General features: G+C 36.4%; 1 protein-coding gene across 3 annotated transcripts in view; it reads right to left on the bottom strand.

Annotated features, from left to right (window-relative positions):
- Positions 1 to 6,694: 6,694 nt before the first annotated feature.
- The window catches only part of tmem269 (transmembrane protein 269), a 43,321-nt gene continuing 32,540 nt past the window's right edge, over positions 6,695 to 17,475 (bottom strand). For all 3 annotated transcript variants that reach the window (XM_061902943.1, XM_061902942.1, XM_061902941.1), the window contains 2 exons: positions 15,048 to 15,248; positions 6,695 to 7,530 (listed from right to left, as the gene is read on the bottom strand). In XM_061902943.1, coding sequence (XP_061758927.1) covers positions 7,421 to 7,530; positions 15,048 to 15,248 — 311 coding nt within the window. In that variant the 3' untranslated portion in view covers positions 6,695 to 7,420. The remainder of the gene's footprint in view (positions 7,531 to 15,047; positions 15,249 to 17,475) is intronic.

Here is a 17,475-nt window from a genome sequence, read left to right as displayed (position 1 = left end):
TGTTGCTCATGTTGTCACGATTGCTAATGTTGCAAATATTATTAATGTTGCTGATTTTGCTAATGTTGCTAATATTGCTATTGTTGCTAATAATGCTGATATTGTTAATGTTGCTATTATTGCTAATACTTTTAATAATGCTACAGTTGCTAATGTGTCTAATGTTTTTAATATTGGTAATGTTGCAAATATTGTTAATGTTATTAATATTGCTGATATTGTTAATGTTGCTAATACTACGAATAATGTTGCTGAGATTACTGATGTTGCAAATATTTCTAGTCTTGATTATGTTGATGATCTTATTAATATTGCTGATATTGGTAATGTTTCTAATATTGCCAATGTTGCAAATAATAATAATGTTGTTAATGTTGCTGATATTGTTATTGTTGCAAATGTTGCTAAAATTGCTAATGTTTTTAATAATGCTGATAATGTTAATGTTGTTATTATTGCTAATGTTGTCAATATTGCTATTGTCACTAATATTTCTAACGTTATTAATCATGTTGATATTGTTCATGTTGCTCACATTGTCACTATTGCTAATTTTGCTGATTTTGCTAATGTTGCTATTGTTGCTAATAATGCTGATATTGTTAATGTTGCTATTATTGCTAATACTGTTAATAATGCTACAGTTGCTAATATTTCTAATGTGTTTAATATTGGTAATGTTGCAAATATTGTTAATGTTATTAATATTGCTGATAATGTTAATGTTGCTAATACTACGAATAATGTTGCTGATACTATTAATGTTGCAAATACTTCTAGTTTTGCTTATGTTGATTATCTTATTAATATTGCTGATATTGGTAATGTTGCTAATATTGCTAGTGTTGCAAATAATAATAATGTTGTTAATGTTGCTGATATTTTTATTGTTGCAAATGTTGCTAATATTGCTTGTGTTGTTAATAGTTGTAATATTGCTAATGTTTTTAATAATGCTGATAATGTTAATGTTGTTATTATTGCTAATGTTGTCAATATTGCTATTGTCACTAATATTGCTAACGTTATTAATCATGTTGATATTGTTCATGTTGCTCACATTGTCACTATTGCTAATGTTGCTGATTTTGCTAATGTTGCTATTGTTGCTAATAATGCTGATATTGTTAATGTTGCTATTATTGCTAATACCGTTAATAATGCTACAGTTGCTAATATTTCTAATGTTTTTAATATTGGTAATGTTGCAAATATTATTAATGTTATTAATATTGCTGATATTGTCATGTTGCTAATACTACGAATAATGTTGCTGATATTACTAATGTTGCAAATATTTCTAATGTAGCTGTATGTTGATTATCTTATTAATATTGCTGATATTGGTAATGTTGATAATATTGCCAATGATGCAAATATTACTAATGTTGTTAATGTTGTTGATATTGCTTTTGTTGTAAATGTTGCTAATAGTTGGAATATTGCTAATGTTTTTAATAATGCTGATAATGTTAATGTTGTTATTATTGCTAATATTGTTAACATTGCTATTGTCACTAATATTTCTAACGTTATTAATCATGTTGATATTGTTCATGTTGCTCATATTGTCACTATTGCTAATGTTGCAAATATTACTAATGTTGCTGATTTTGCTAATGTTGCTAATATTGCTATTGTTGCTAATAATGCTGATATTGTTAATGTTGCTATTATTGCTAATACTGTTAATAATGCTACAGTTGCTAATATGTCTAATGTTTTTAATATTGTTAATGTTGCAAATATTGTTAATGTTATTAATATTGCTGATATTGTTAATGTTGCTAATACTACGAATAATGTTGCTGATATTACTAATGTTGCAAATATTTCTAATGTTGCTAATGTTGATTATCTTATTAATATTGCTGATATTGGTAATGTTGCAAATATTGTTAATGTTATTAGTATTGCTGATAATGTTAATGTTGCTAATACTACGAATAATGTTGCTGATATTACTAATGTTGCAAATATTTCTAATGTTGCTTTTGTTGATTATCTTATTAATATTGCTGATATTGGTAATGTTGATAATATTGCCAATGTTGCAAATAATAATAATGTTGTTAATGTTGCTGATATTGTTATTGTTGCAAATGTTGCTAATATTGCTAATGTTGCTAATTGTTGTAATATTGCCAATGTTTTTAATAATGCTGATAATGTTAATGTTGTTATTATTGCTAATGTTGTCAATATTGTCAATATTGCTATTGTCACTAATATTGCTAACGTTATTAATCATGTTGATATTGTTTATGTTGCTCATATTGTCACTATTGCAAATTTTGCTGATTTTGCTAATGTTGCTATTGTTGCTAATAATGCGGATATTGTTAATATTGCTATTATTGCTAATACTGTTAATAATGCTACAGTTGCCAATATTTATAATGTTTTTAATATTGTTAATGTTGCAAATATTGTTAATATTATTAATATTGATGATAATATTAATGTTGCTAATACTACGAATAATGTTACTGATATTACCAATGTTGCAAATATTTCTAGTTTTCTATATGTTGATTATCTTATTAATATTGCTGATATTGGTAATGTTGATAATATTGCCAATGTTGCAAATATTACTAATGTTGCTAATGTTGCTGATATTGCTATTGTTGCAAATGTTGCTAATAGTTGTAATATTGCTAATGTTTTTAATAATGCTGATAATGTTAGTGTTGCTATTATTGCTAATGCTGTTAATAATGCTGTAGTTGCTAATATTTCTAATGTTTTTAATATTGGTAATGTTGCTAATGTTGCAAATATTACTTATGTTGCTGATTTTGCTAATGTTGCTAATATTGCTATAGTTGCTAATGTTTCCAACATAGCTAATATTGATAATGTTATTAATAATGCTGATTTTGTTAATGTTGCGATTGTTGCTAATAATGCTGTTAATAATGCTACAGTTGCTAACATTTCTAATGTTTTTAATATTGTTAATGTTGCTGACGTTGCAAATATTATTAATGTTGCTGATTTTGCTAATGTGGCTAATATTGCTATTGTTGCTAATATTGCTATTGTTGGTAATGTTTCCAATATAGCTAATATTGGTAATGTTATCAATAATGCTGATAATGTTAATGTTGCGATTATGGCTTATACTGTTAATAATGCAACAGTTGCTAATATTTCCAATGTTTTTAATATTGGTAATGTTGCTAATGTTGCAAATATTACTTATGTTGCTGATTTTGCTAATGTTGCTAATATTGCTATAGTTGCTAATGTTTCCAACATAGCTAATATTGATAATGTTATTAATAATGATGATTTTGTTAATGTTGCGATTGTTGCTAATAATGCTAATACTGTTAAAAATGCTACAGTTGCTAACATTTCTAATGTTTTTAATATTGTTAATGTTGCTGACGTTGCAAATATTATTAATGTTGCTGATTTTGCTAATGTTGCTAACATTGCTATTGTTGCTAATGTTTCCAATATAGCTAATATTGCTAAGGTTATTAATAATGCTGATATTGTTAATGTTGCGATTATTGCTAATATTGCTAATACTGTTAATAATGCTACAGTTACTAATATTTCTAATGTTTTTAATATTGTTAATGTTGCTAATGTTGCAAATATAACTTATGTTGCTGATTTTGCTAATGTTGCTAATATTGCTATTGTTGCTAATGTTTCCAATATAGCTAATATTGCTAATGTTATTAATAATGCTGATATTGTTGATGTTGCGATTATGGCTAATACTGTTAATAATGCTACAGTTGCTAATATTTCTAATGTTTTTAATATTGGTAATGTTGCAATTATTACTAATGTTGCTGATGTTGCTAATATTGCTAATGTGTCCAATATAGCTAATATTGCTAATGTTATTAATAATGCTGATATTGTTAATGTAGCGATTATGGCTAATACTGTTAATAATGCTACAGTTGCTAATATTTCTAATGTTTTTAATATTGGTAATGTTGTTAATGTTGCAAATATTACTAATGTTGCTGATTTTGCTAATGTTGCTAATATTGCTATTGTTGCTAATGTTTCTAATATAGCTAATATTGCTAAGGTTATTAATAATGCTGATATTGTTAATGTTGCGATTATTGGTAATATTGCTAATAATGTTAATAATGCTACAGTTGCTAACATTTCTAATGTTTTTAATATTGGTAATGTTGCTAATATTGCAAATATTACTAATCTTGCTGATTTTGCTAATGTTGCTAATATTGCTATTGTTGCTAATGTTTCCAATATAGCTAATATTGGTAATGTTATTAATAATGCTGATATTGTTAATGTTGCGATTATGGTTAATACTGTTAATAATGCTACAGTTGCTAATATTTCTAATGTTTTCAATATTGGTAATGTTGCAATTATTACTAATGTTGCTGATTTTGCTAATGTTGCTAATATTGCTATTGTTGCTAATGTTTCCAATATAGCTAATATTGCTAATGTTATTAATAATGCTGATATTGTTAATGTTGCGATTATTGCTAATATTGCTAATACTGTTGATAATGCTACAGTTGCTAATATTTTTAATGTTTTTAATATTGTTAATGTTGTTAATGTTGCAAATATTACTTATGTTGCTGATTTTGCTAATGTAGCTAATATTGCTATTGTTGCTAATGTTTCCAATATAGCTAATATTGCGAATGTTATTAATAATGCTGATATTGTTAATTTTGCGATTACGGCTAATACTGTTAATAATGCTACAGTTGCTAATATTTCTAATGTTTTTAATATTGGTAATGTTGCAATTATTACTAATGTTGATGATTTTGGTAATGTTTCCAATATAGCTAATATTGCTAATGTTATTAATAATGCTGATATTGTTAATGTTGCGATTATTACTAATACTGTTAATAATGCTACAGTTGCTAATATTTCTAATTTTTTTAATATTGGTAATGTTGCAATAATTACTAATGTTGCTGATTTTGCTAATGTTGCTAATATTGCTATTGTTTCCAATATAGCTGAAATTGCTAATGTTATTAATAATGCTGAAATTGTTAATGTTTTGATTATTGCTAATACTGTTAATAATGCTACAGTTGCTAATATTTCTAATATTTTTCAATATTGGTAATGTTGCAAATGGTACAAATATTACTTATGTTGCTGATTTTGCTAATGTTGCTAATATTGCTATTGTTGCTAATGTTTCCAATATAGCTAATATTGCTAATGTTATTAATAATGCTGATATTGTTAATGTTGCGATTATGGCTAATACTGTTAATAATGCTACATTTGCTAATATTTCTAAAGTTTTTAATATTGGTAATGTTGCAATTACTACTTATGTTGCTGATTTTGCTAATGTTGCTAATATTGCTAATGTTTCCAATATAGCTAATATTGCTAATGTTATTATTAATGCTGATATTGTTAATGTTGCGATTATTGATACTGTTAATAATGCTACAGTTGCTAATATTTCTAATGTTTTTAATATTGGTAATGTTGCAATTATTACTAATGTTGATGATTTTGGTAATGTTTCCAATATAGCTAATATTGCTAATGTTATTAATAATGCTGATATTGTTAATGTTGCGATTATTACTAATACTGTTAATAATGCTACAGTTGCTAATATTTCTAATTTTTTTAATATTGGTAATGTTGCAATTATTACTTATGTTGCTGATTTTGATAATGTTGCTAATATTGCTATTGTTGCTAATGTTTCCAATATAGCTAATATTGCTAATGTTATTAATAATGCTGATATTGTTAATGTTGTGATTATTGATACTACTGTTAATAATGCTACAGTTGCTAACATTTCTAATGTTTTTAATATTGGTAATGTTGCTAATGTTGCAAATATTACTAATTTTGCTGATTTTGCTAATGTTGCTAATATTGCTATTGTTGCTAATGTTTCCAATATAGCTAATATTGCTAATGTTATTAATAATGCTGATATTGTTAATGTTGCGATTATGGCTAATACTGTTAATAATGCTACATTTGCTAATATTTCTAAAGTTTTTAATATTGGTAATGTTGCAATTACTACTTATGTTGCTGATTTTGCTAATGTTGCTAATATTGCTAATGTTTCCAATATAGCTAATATTGCTAATGTTATTATTAATGCTGATATTGTTAATGTTGCGATTATTGATACTGTTAATAATGCTACAGTTGCTAATATGTCTAATGTTTTTAATGTTATTGATATTGCTATTGTTGAAAATGTTGCTAATATTGCCAATGTTGCTAAAATTTCTAATATTGCTAATGTTTTTAATAATACTGATAATGTTAATGTTATTGCTTACATTGTTAACATTGCTATTGTCACTATTGCTAATGTTTCTATTGTTATTAATATTGCTGTTACTAATAATGTTGATATTGTTTATGTTGCTAATATTATCACAATTGCTAATGTTGCAAACATTGCTAATGTTCATATTGCTAATATTGCAAATGTTGGGAGCAATTACAGAAAATTAGGCTGGAGAGTCACGACAGTGTGACGTGTCGTGCCATAAAATGTTCTCATGTAGTTAATTACAATAAAAATTCAATTATATGCTGAAATTTGCTATACAAATAAACGTTGATTCGATTTGATGTATGCCAATGATCACGTAATCAAGACGGACAAGCTGTAGAAAATGGATGAATGACTAAAATAATAAAATCACCAGGAAAAATAGAGGTTTTTATTATGTTTTTATTCAATGAGTTAACTACCAGTCTCCTGGTAAATATATGCACAGATTTACACCAGGTGTGTGCAATTCTGATAGCCGATAGCATGGCTAACAGAATCGTTACCGTTCTATTATTAGCACGCTAGCTTTTTTTGGTGCTAATTTTACAGATATACGCCTCAGCAGCGTCAACTATTTTGTTAATTGACGAATGCTGCCTTTTAGCGAGCAAACAATTTTATGCTTTTTCTCTGCACATACAGTATTTCACTAACGCTAACTGTAAGCATTTTAGCTTTATTTTTAGCTCATTTTGCTGGTATACACCTATGGGTAATTTATTTTGTTACGAGCTAACGTGCTAAATGTTAGCATTTCAGTTTTGCTTTGGCTCTTCAGCATTCACGCGAAACCTTTACCCAAAATTTGCAATTTCTAGTTCTGTAAAAAACATCTATGTAAAAAAAATCTATATGGTTTGAAGGGGAAAACTAGCAAAGTGGCCCCCATATCATTTTAATCGTCAGTCTGTGAACAGTATCGGACGAAAAGTAGACGAGGGGGGCTTCTTGTGCATGAAATCAACTTTGAAGAAGTTTGGAGACGTCATGGCTTGAAGAAGGTTCCACGAGAAGACTTCTCTAGAAGTGGAACTGTTGTTGCGTTTGTGGGCAGAAGGAACGAGGACCCCGCCCTCATGGCCGCCGCGTGGAATTGGACGCCTTGGTTTACACTTTACTGCTCCACAGAGATGTGGGGAACAGGAGGTAAGAGACGGACCACAGCAGGTAGTAAACACACGCCGGAGAGATGGAACAGCAGAAGAGGATCATCACTCCTGTAAGGAAAACACCATTTTTGAACAGTCACACTGTAAACAATCACTTTTTGAACAGTCACATTGTCCATCCATCATCTTCCGCTTATCCGAGGTCGGGTCGCGGGGGCAGCAGCCTAAGCAGGGATGCCCAGACTTCCCTATCTCCAGCCACTTCGTCTAGCTCTTCCCGGGGGATCCCGAGGCGTTCCCAGGCCAGCCGGGAGACATAGTCTTCCCAACGTGTCCTGGGTCTTCCCCGTGGCCTCCTACAAGCTGGACGTGCCCTAAACACCTCCCTAGGGAGGCGTTCGGGTGGCATCCTGACCAGATGCCCGAACCACTTCATCTGGCTCCTCTCTGAGCTGCTACCTTACCGTGGTAGAGGAGTTTGCGTGTCCCAATGATCCTAGGAGCTATGTTGTCTGGGGGCTTTCATGCCCCCTGGTAGGGTCTCCCAAGACAAACAGGTCCTAGGTGAGTGATCAGACAAAGAGCAGCTCAAAGACTTTTATGGAATTACAACAAAATGAACCCAGATTTCCCCTCGCCCGGACGTGGGTCACCGGGGCCCCGCTCTGGAGCCAGGCCCGGAGTTGGGGCACGATGGCGAGCACCTGGTGGTCGGGCCTGTCCCCATGGGGCCCGGCCGGGCACAGCCCGAAGAGGCAACGTGGGTCATCCCTCCAATGGGCTCACCACTCATAGGAGGGGCCATAGAGGTCGGGTGCATTGTGAGCTGGGCGGCAGCCGAAGGCAGGGCACTTGGCGGTCCGATCCTCGGCTACAGAAGCTAGCTCTTGGGACGTGGAACGTCAGTCACATTGTGAACAACCAAATTTTGAACAGTCACTTTGTGAACAGTCACATTGCGAAAAACCACATTTTAAACCGTCACATGGTGAACAACCACATTTTGAACAGTCACACTGTGAACATTCACATTTTGAACAGTCACATTGTGAACATTCACATTTCAAACAGTTCCATTGTGAACAACCACATTTTGAACAGTCAAACTGTGAACAATCACATTCTGAACAAAGTCGCCACACATCATCTTGTTGCCATGTTCATTTTGCGTGATATCATGTGCGATACAAGCAGTCCTGCAGCGTGTTTACTTGTGTCTGACATCATGTGCGATACAAACAGTCCTGCAGTGTTTACTTGTGTGATATCATGTGTAATATTAGCAGTCCAACAACGTGTTTACTTGTGTCTGATATCATGTCCGATACAAGCAGTTTTGCAGTGTTTACTTAAGCGTGCAGTCCTGCAGCCTGTTTATTTGTGTGTGTGATATCATGTGCGATACAAGCAGTCCTGCAGCCTGTTTATTTGTGCGTGATATCATGTGTGATGCAAAGTGTCCTGCAGACTGTTTACTTGTCTGTGATATCATGTGCGATAAAAAGTGTCCTGCAGTCTGTTTATTTGTGTGTGATATCATGCGCGATATAACCAGTCCTGCAGCTTGTTTACTTGTATCTGATCTCATGTGTGTTACAAGCAGTCCTGCAGCGTGTTAGCTTGCGTGTGTAATCAAGTGCGATAAAATCAGTCCTGCAGCCTGTTTACTTGTGTGTGATATCATGTGCGATACAAGCAGTCCTGCAACGTGTTTACTTGTGTGTGATATCATGTGCAATAAAAAGTGTCCTGCAGCCTGTTTATTTGTGTGTGATATCATGTGCAATATAAGCAGTCCTGCAGTGTGTTTACTTGTATCTGATATCATGTCCGATACAAGCAGTCTTGCAAAATGTTTACTTGTGTGATATCATGTGCGATACAACCAGTCCTGCAGCGTGTTTGTGTCTGATATGATGTCCGATACAAGCAGTCCTGCAGTGTTTACATGTGTGTGATATCATGTGCGTTACAAGCAGTCCTGCAGCTTTTTTACTTGTGTGTGATATCCTGCATGATAAAAAGTGTCCTGCAGTCTGTTTATTAGTGTGTGATACCATGTGCGATATAAGCAGTCCTGCAGCGTGTTTACTTGTATCTGATATCATGTTCGATACAAGCAGTCCTGCAGTGTTTACATGTGTGTGATATCATGTGCGTTACAAGCAGTCCTGCAGCATGTTTATTTGTGTGTGATATCATGTGCGATATAAGTAGTCCTGCAGTGTGTTTACTTGTGTCTGATATCATGTCCGATACAAGCAGTCCTGCAGTATTTACGTGTGTGATATCATGTGCGTTACAAGCAGTCCTGCAGTTCGTTTACTTGCGTATGACATCATGTGCGATACAATCAGTCCTGCAGCTTGTTTACTTGTATCTGATATCATGTGTGTTACAAGCAGTCCTGCAGCATGTTTACTTGCGTGTGATATCATGTGCGATGCAAAGTATCCTGTAGCCTGTTTACTTGTGTGTGATATCATGTGCGATACAAGCAGTCCTGCAGCCTGTTTACTTGTGTGTGATATCATGTGCGATACAAGCAGTCCTGCAGCCTGTTTACTTGTGTGTGATATCGTGTGCGATGCAAAGTATCCTGCAGCCTGCTTATTTGTGTGTGATATCATGTGCAATACAAGCAGTCCTGCACAGTGTTTATTTGTGTCTGATGTCATGTCCGATACAAGCAGTCCTGCAATGTTTACATCTGTGTTATATCATGTGCAATAAAAGCAGTCCTGCAGAGTGTTTACTTGTGTGTGATATCATGTGCGATTAAAAAGTGTCCTGCAGCCTATTTATTTGTGTGTGATATCATGTGCAATATAAACAGTCCGGCAGTGTGTTTACTTGTATCTGATATCATGTCCGATACAAGCAGTCCTGCAGCATGTTTACATGTGTGATATCATGTGCGTTACAAGCAGTCCTGCAGCATGTTTATTTGTGTGTGATATCATGTGCGATATAAGTAGTCCTGCAGTGTGTTTACTTGTGTCTGATATCATGTCCGATACAAGCAGTCCTGCAGTATTTACGTGTGTGATATCATGTGCGTTACAAGCAGTCCTGCAGTTCGTTTACTTGCGTATGACATCATGTGCGATACAATCAGTCCTGCAGCTTGTTTACTTGTATCTGATATCATGTGTGTTACAAGCAGTCCTGCAGCATGTTTACTTGCGTGTGATATCATGTGCGATGCAAAGTATCCTGTAGCCTGTTTACTTGTGTGTGATATCATGTGCGATACAAGCAGTCCTGCAGCCTGTTTACTTGTGTGTGATATCATGTGCGATACAAGCAGTCCTGCAGCCTGTTTACTTGTGTGTGATATCGTGTGCGATGCAAAGTATCCTGCAGCCTGCTTATTTGTGTGTGATATCATGTGCAATATAAGCAGTCCTGCAGTGTGTTTACTTGTATCTGATATAATTTCCGATACAAGCAGTCCTGCAACATGTTTACATGTGTGAGATCATGTGCGATACAAGCAGTCCTGCACAGTGTTTATTTGTGTCTGATGTCATGTCCGATACAAGCAGTCCTGCAATGTTTACATCTGTGTTATATCATGTGCAATAAAAGCAGTCCTGCAGAGTGTTTACTTGTGTGTGATATCATGTGCGATTAAAAAGTGTCCTGCAGCCTATTTATTTGTGTGTGATATCATGTGCAATATAAACAGTCCGGCAGTGTGTTTACTTGTATCTGATATCATGTCCGATACAAGCAGTCCTGCAGCATGTTTACATGTGTGATATCATGTGCGATACAAGCAGTCCTGCAGCATGTTTACTTGTGTCTGATGTCATGTTCGATACAAGCAGTCCTGCAGCATGTTAACATGTGCGTGATATCATGTGCGATACAAGCAGTCCTGCAGAGTGTTTACTTGTCTGATATCATGTCCGATACAAGCAGTCCTGCAGTGTTTACGTGTGTGATATCATGTGCGATACAAGCAGTCCTGCAGCATGTTTACATGTGTGTGATATCATGTGCGATACAAGCAGTCCTGCAGCATGTTTACTTGTGTCTGATGTCATGTTCGATACAAGCAGTCCTGCAGCATGTTAACATGTGCGTGATATCATGTGCGATACAAGCAGTCCTGCAGCTTGTTTACTTGCGTGTAATATCATGAGCGATATAAGCAGTCCTGCAGTGTGTTTATTTGTGTGTGATATCATGTGCGATACAAGCAGTCCTGCAGTGTTTACATGTGTGTGATATCATGTGCGATACAAGCAGCCATGTTGCCTGTTTACGTGTGTGATATCATGTGCGATACAGGCAGTCCTGCAGAGTGTTCACTTATGTCTGATATCATGTCCAATACAAGCAGTCCTGCAGCGTGTTTACTTGTGTGTGATATCATGTGCGATGCAAATTGTCCTGCAGACTCTCACTATTATGTTGGATCCACTACGGACTGGACTGTCAGTATTATGTTAGATCCACTATGGACTGGACTCTCACTATTATGTTAGATCCATTATGGACTGGACTTTCACACTATTATGTTAGATCCACTATGGAACGGACTCTCATTATTATGTTGGATCCACTATGGACTGGACTCTTAATATTATGTTAGATCCACTATGGACTGGACTCTCACTATAATGTTAGATCCACTATGGACTGGACTCCCACTATTATGTTAGATCCACTATGGACTGGACTCTCACTATTATGTTAGATCCACTATAGACGGGACTTCACTTTTATGTTGGATCCACTATGGACTGGACTCTCACTATTATGTTAGATCCACTATGGACTGGACTCTCACTATTATGTTGGATCCACTATGGTCTGGACTCTCACTATTATGTTGGATCCACTATGGACTGGACTCCCACTATTATGTTAGATCCACTATGGACTGGACTCTCACTATTATGTTAGATCCACTATGGACTGGACTCCCACTATTATGTTAGATCCACTATAGACGGGACTTTCACTTTTATGTTGGATCCACTATGGACTGGACTCTCACTATTATGTTAGATCCACTATGGACTGGACTCTCACTATTATGTTAGATCCACTATGGACTGGACTCTCACTATTATGTTAGATCCACTATGGACTGGACTGTCAGTATTATGTTAGATCCACTATGGACTGGACTCTCACTATTATGTTAGATCCACTTTGGACCGGACTCTCATTATTATGTTAGATCCATTATGGACTGGACTCTCACTATTATGTTAGATCCACTATGGACTGGACTCTCGCAATTATGTTGGATCCACTATTACTGGACATTCACTATTATGTTAGATCCACTATGGACTGGACTCTCACTATTATGTTAGATCCACTATGGCCTGGACTCTCACTATTATGTTAGATCCACTATGGCCTGGACTCTCACTATTATGTTAGATCCAGTATGGACCGGACTCTCATTATTATGTTAGATCCACTCTGAACGGGACTCTCACTATTATGTTAGATCCACTATGGACTGGACTCTCGCTATTATGTTAGATCCACTATTACTGGACTTTCACTATTATGTTAGATCCACTATGGACTGGACTGTCAGTATTATGTCAGATCCACTATGGACCGGACTCTCACTATTATGTTGGATCCACTATGGACTGGACTCTCACTATTATGTTAGATCCACTATGGACCGGACTCTCACTATTATGTTGGATCCACTATGGACTGGACTCTCACTATTATGTTAGATCCACTAAGGACTGGACTGTCAGTATTATGTCAGATCCACTATGGACCGGACTCTCACTATTATGTTGGATCCACTATGGACTGGACTCTCACTATTATGTTAGATCCACTATGGACCGGACTCTCACTATTATGTTGGATCCACTATGGACTGGACTCTCACTATTATGTTAGATCCACTATGGACTGGACTGTCAGTATTATGTTAGAGCCACTATGGACTGGTCTCTCGCTATTATGTTAGATCCACTATGGATTGGACTGTCAGTATTATGTTAGATCCAATATGGACTGGACTCTCAGTATTAAGTTAGATCCACTATGGACTGGACTTTTACAATTATGTTAGATCCACTATGGACTGGACTCCCACTATTATATTAGATCCACTATGGACCGGACTCTCACTATTATGTTAGCGTCACTATGGTCTGGACTCTCATTATTATGTTAGATCCACTATGGACGGGACTTTTACTATTATTTTAGGTCCACTATGGACTGGACTGTCACTATTATGTTAAATCCACTATGGACCGGACTCTCAGTATTAAGTTAGATCCACTATGGACTGGACTCTCAGTATTAAGTTAGATCCACTATGGACTGGACTCTCACTATTATGTTGGATCCACTATGGACTGGACTTTTACAATGATGTTAGATCCACTATTACTGGACTTTCACTATTATGTTAGATCCACTATGGACTGGACTGTCAGTATTATGTCAGATCCACTATGGACCGGACTCTCACTATTATGTTGGATCCACTATGGACTGGACTCTCACTATTATGTTAGATCCACTATGGACCGGACTCTCACTATTATGTTGGATCCACTATGGACTGGACTCTCACTATTATGTTAGATCCACTAAGGACTGGACTGTCAGTATTATGTCAGATCCACTATGGACCGGACTCTCACTATTATGTTGGATCCACTATGGACTGGACTCTCACTATTATGTTAGATCCACTATGGACCGGACTCTCACTATTATGTTGGATCCACTATGGACTGGACTCTCACTATTATGTTAGATCCACTATGGACTGGACTGTCAGTATTATGTTAGAGCCACTATGGACTGGACTCTCGCTATTATGTTAGATCCACTATGGATTGGACTGTCAGTATTATGTTGGATCCAATATGGACTGGACTCTCAGTATTAAGTTAGATCCACTATGGACTGGACTTTTACAATTATGTTAGATCCACTATGGACTGGACTCCCACTATTATATTAGATCCACTATGGACCGGACTCTCACTATTATGTTAGCGTCACTATGGTCTGGACTCTCATTATTATGTTAGATCCACTATGGACGGGACTTTTACTATTATTTTAGGTCCACTATGGACTGGACTGTCACTATTATGTTAAATCCACTATGGACCGGACTCTCAGTATTAAGTTAGATCCACTATGGACTGGACTCTCAGTATTAAGTTAGATCCACTATGGACTGGACTCTCACTATTATGTTGGATCCACTATGGACTGGACTTTTACAATGATGTTAGATGCACTATGGACTGGACTCTCACTATTATGTTAGATCCACTATGGACTGGACTGTCACTATTATGATTTCAATATTGGTAATTTGAAATCGCATAAAGGGAAGAAGATTAAGAGTTATTCAGTAGGATTTAAGGTCCAAGCTTACATCACACTCACATTTTTACTGCATGCCTTTGGTAAGCGCAGGAGTGAGAAGAGGTTTTAAAGTAATTAGCGCATGTTTACTTTTACCGCATGCCTTTGGTAAGCGCAGGAGTGAGAAGAGGTTTTAAATTAATTAGCGCCCCGGCTAATTAAGGAAATACGGTATGTTGAAATAGTTCACATTTTGAGACTAAGAAGATATTTTGTTTTGTGTTTTTTACCTCCAACGTAGACAACTTTCTTCCAGGCCTGAGACTCCAGCACTCGGTCGTGCGGGTAGAAGTTCTGGCTGATCATAAAAAGGATCATGGCCACGGCGATGACCCGCAGCGTGGCGGAGTTCCCGCCCAGCAGCAGCGAGGAGGTGGCGAGGATGGCCGAGGAGTAGATGCACGGCAGACCACGGTACATGAAGGGGATCCCTGAGAAAACCCAGATAAAGACGTCGATTATTTCATCTCAATGGCAATCTTCCATCCATCCATTTTTCTACCGCCTGTCCCTATATGGGGGTACAGATAGCAGTTTCAGTGGAATGCTAACGGTTAGCACACTAGCCGGATAGCGTCGGATGACAATAACTATGACTTTTAGGGGGCATACCTGCAAAATAAGCTAAAAAAAAAAAGCCAGTGTGATGTTGTTAGCATGTTAAGATGCTAAAAATTAGCATATGCTAAATATCCAAATACAAACCCATTTCCATATGAGTTGGGAAATTGTGTTAGATGTAAATATAAACAGAATTTGCCAATCATTTTCAACCCATATTTAGTTGAGTATGCTACAAAGACAACATATTTGATGTTCAAATTAATAAACATTATTTTTTTTTTCAAATAATCATTAACTTTAGAATTTGATGCCAGCAACACGTGACAAAGAAATTGGGAAAGGTGGCAATAAATACTGATAAAGTTGAGGAATGCTCATCAAACACTTATTTGGAACATCCCACAGGTGTACAGGCTAATTGGGAACAGGTGGGTGCCATGATTGGGTAGAAAAGCAGCTTCCATGAAATGCTAAGTAATTCACAAACAAGAATGGGGTGAGGGTCACCAATTTATAAGCAAATTGTTGAACAGTTTTAGAACAACATTTCTCAACGAGCTATTGCAAGGAATTTAGGGATTTTACCATCTACGGTCTGTAAAATCATCAAAAAGTTCAGAGAATCTGGAGAAATCACTGCCCGTAAGCAATGATATTACGGACTTTTGATCCCTCAGGCGGTACTGCATCAAAAAACCGAGAGTGCTTAGCACGCTAGTTGCCAGCTAGCGATTAACATAGTTGCCAGCTAACACTTAGCCCACTAATTGCCACTCAGCGATTAGCACACTGGTTGCCAGAGAGAAGTTAGCTGGCTAAGTTGCCAGAGAGCGAAGAGCACACTAGTTTCCAGCTAGAGATTAGTATACAAGTTGCCAGCTGACAAATAGCGCATGAGTTGTCAGATAGCAATTGGCGCACTGGTTCCCATCTAGCTAATATTGCGCTATTTGCCAGAGTTGCGGTTAGCGTGCTAGTTGCCAGCTAACGATTAACATAGTTGCCAGCTAACAATTAGCGCACTGGTTCCCAGATAAAAGTTAGCGGGTTAAGTTGCCAGATAGTGCTGAGCACACTAGTTTCCAGCTAGAGATTAGCATACTAGTTGCCAGCTGACAAATAGCGCTTAAATTGTCAGATAGCAATTGGCGCACTGGCTCCCATCTAGCTAATATTGCGCTATTTGCTAGAGAGTGGTTAGCACGCTAGTTGCCAGGTAGCGATTAACATAGTTGCCAGCTAACAATTAGCCCACTAATTGCCAGAGAGAAGTTAGCGGGCTAAGTTGCCAGATAGCGATGAGCACACTAGTTTCCAGCTAAAGATTAGTATACAAGTTGTCAGCTGACAAATAGCGCATGAGTTGTCAGATAGCAATTGGCGCACTGGTTCCCATCTAGCTAATATTGCGCTATTTGCCAGAGTTGCGGTTAGCGTGCTAGTTGCCAGCTACCGATTAACATGGTTGCCAGCTAACAATTAGCGCACTGGTTCCCAGATGAAAGTTAGCGGGCTAAGTTGCCAGATAGTGCTGAGCACACTAGTTTCCAGCTAGAGATTAGCATACTAGTTGCCAGCTGACAAATAGCGCTTAAATTGTCAGATAGCAATTGGCGCACTGGTTCCCATCTAGCTAATATTGCGCTATTTGCCAGAGTTGCGGTTAGCGTGCTAGTTGCCAGGTAGCGATTAACATAGTTGCCAGCTAACAATTAGCCCACTAATTGCCAGAGAGAAGTTAGCGGGCTAAGTTGCCAGATAGCGATGAGCACACTAGTTTCCAGCTAAAGATTAGTATACAAGTTGTCAGCTGACAAATAGCGCATGAGTTGTCAGATAGCAATTGGCGCACTGGTTCCCATCTAGCTAATATTGCGCTATTTGCTAGAGAGTGGTTAGCACGCTAGTTGCCAGGTAGCGATTAACATAGTTGCCAGCTAACAATTAGCCCACTAATTGCCAGAGAGAAGTTAGCGGGCTAAGTTGCCAGATAGCGATGAGCACACTAGTTTCCAGCTAGAGATTAGCATTCTAGTTGCCAGCTGACAAATAGCGCACAAGTTGTCAGATAGCAATTAGCACTATGGTTCCCAT

Source organism: Nerophis ophidion, linkage group LG06 (genome assembly GCF_033978795.1).
Source record: "Nerophis ophidion isolate RoL-2023_Sa linkage group LG06, RoL_Noph_v1.0, whole genome shotgun sequence".
Lineage (NCBI taxonomy): Eukaryota > Metazoa > Chordata > Actinopteri > Syngnathiformes > Syngnathidae > Nerophis > Nerophis ophidion.
Note: the sequence above shows the minus strand (reverse complement) of the source record. Positions and strands in the feature narration are given on the sequence as shown.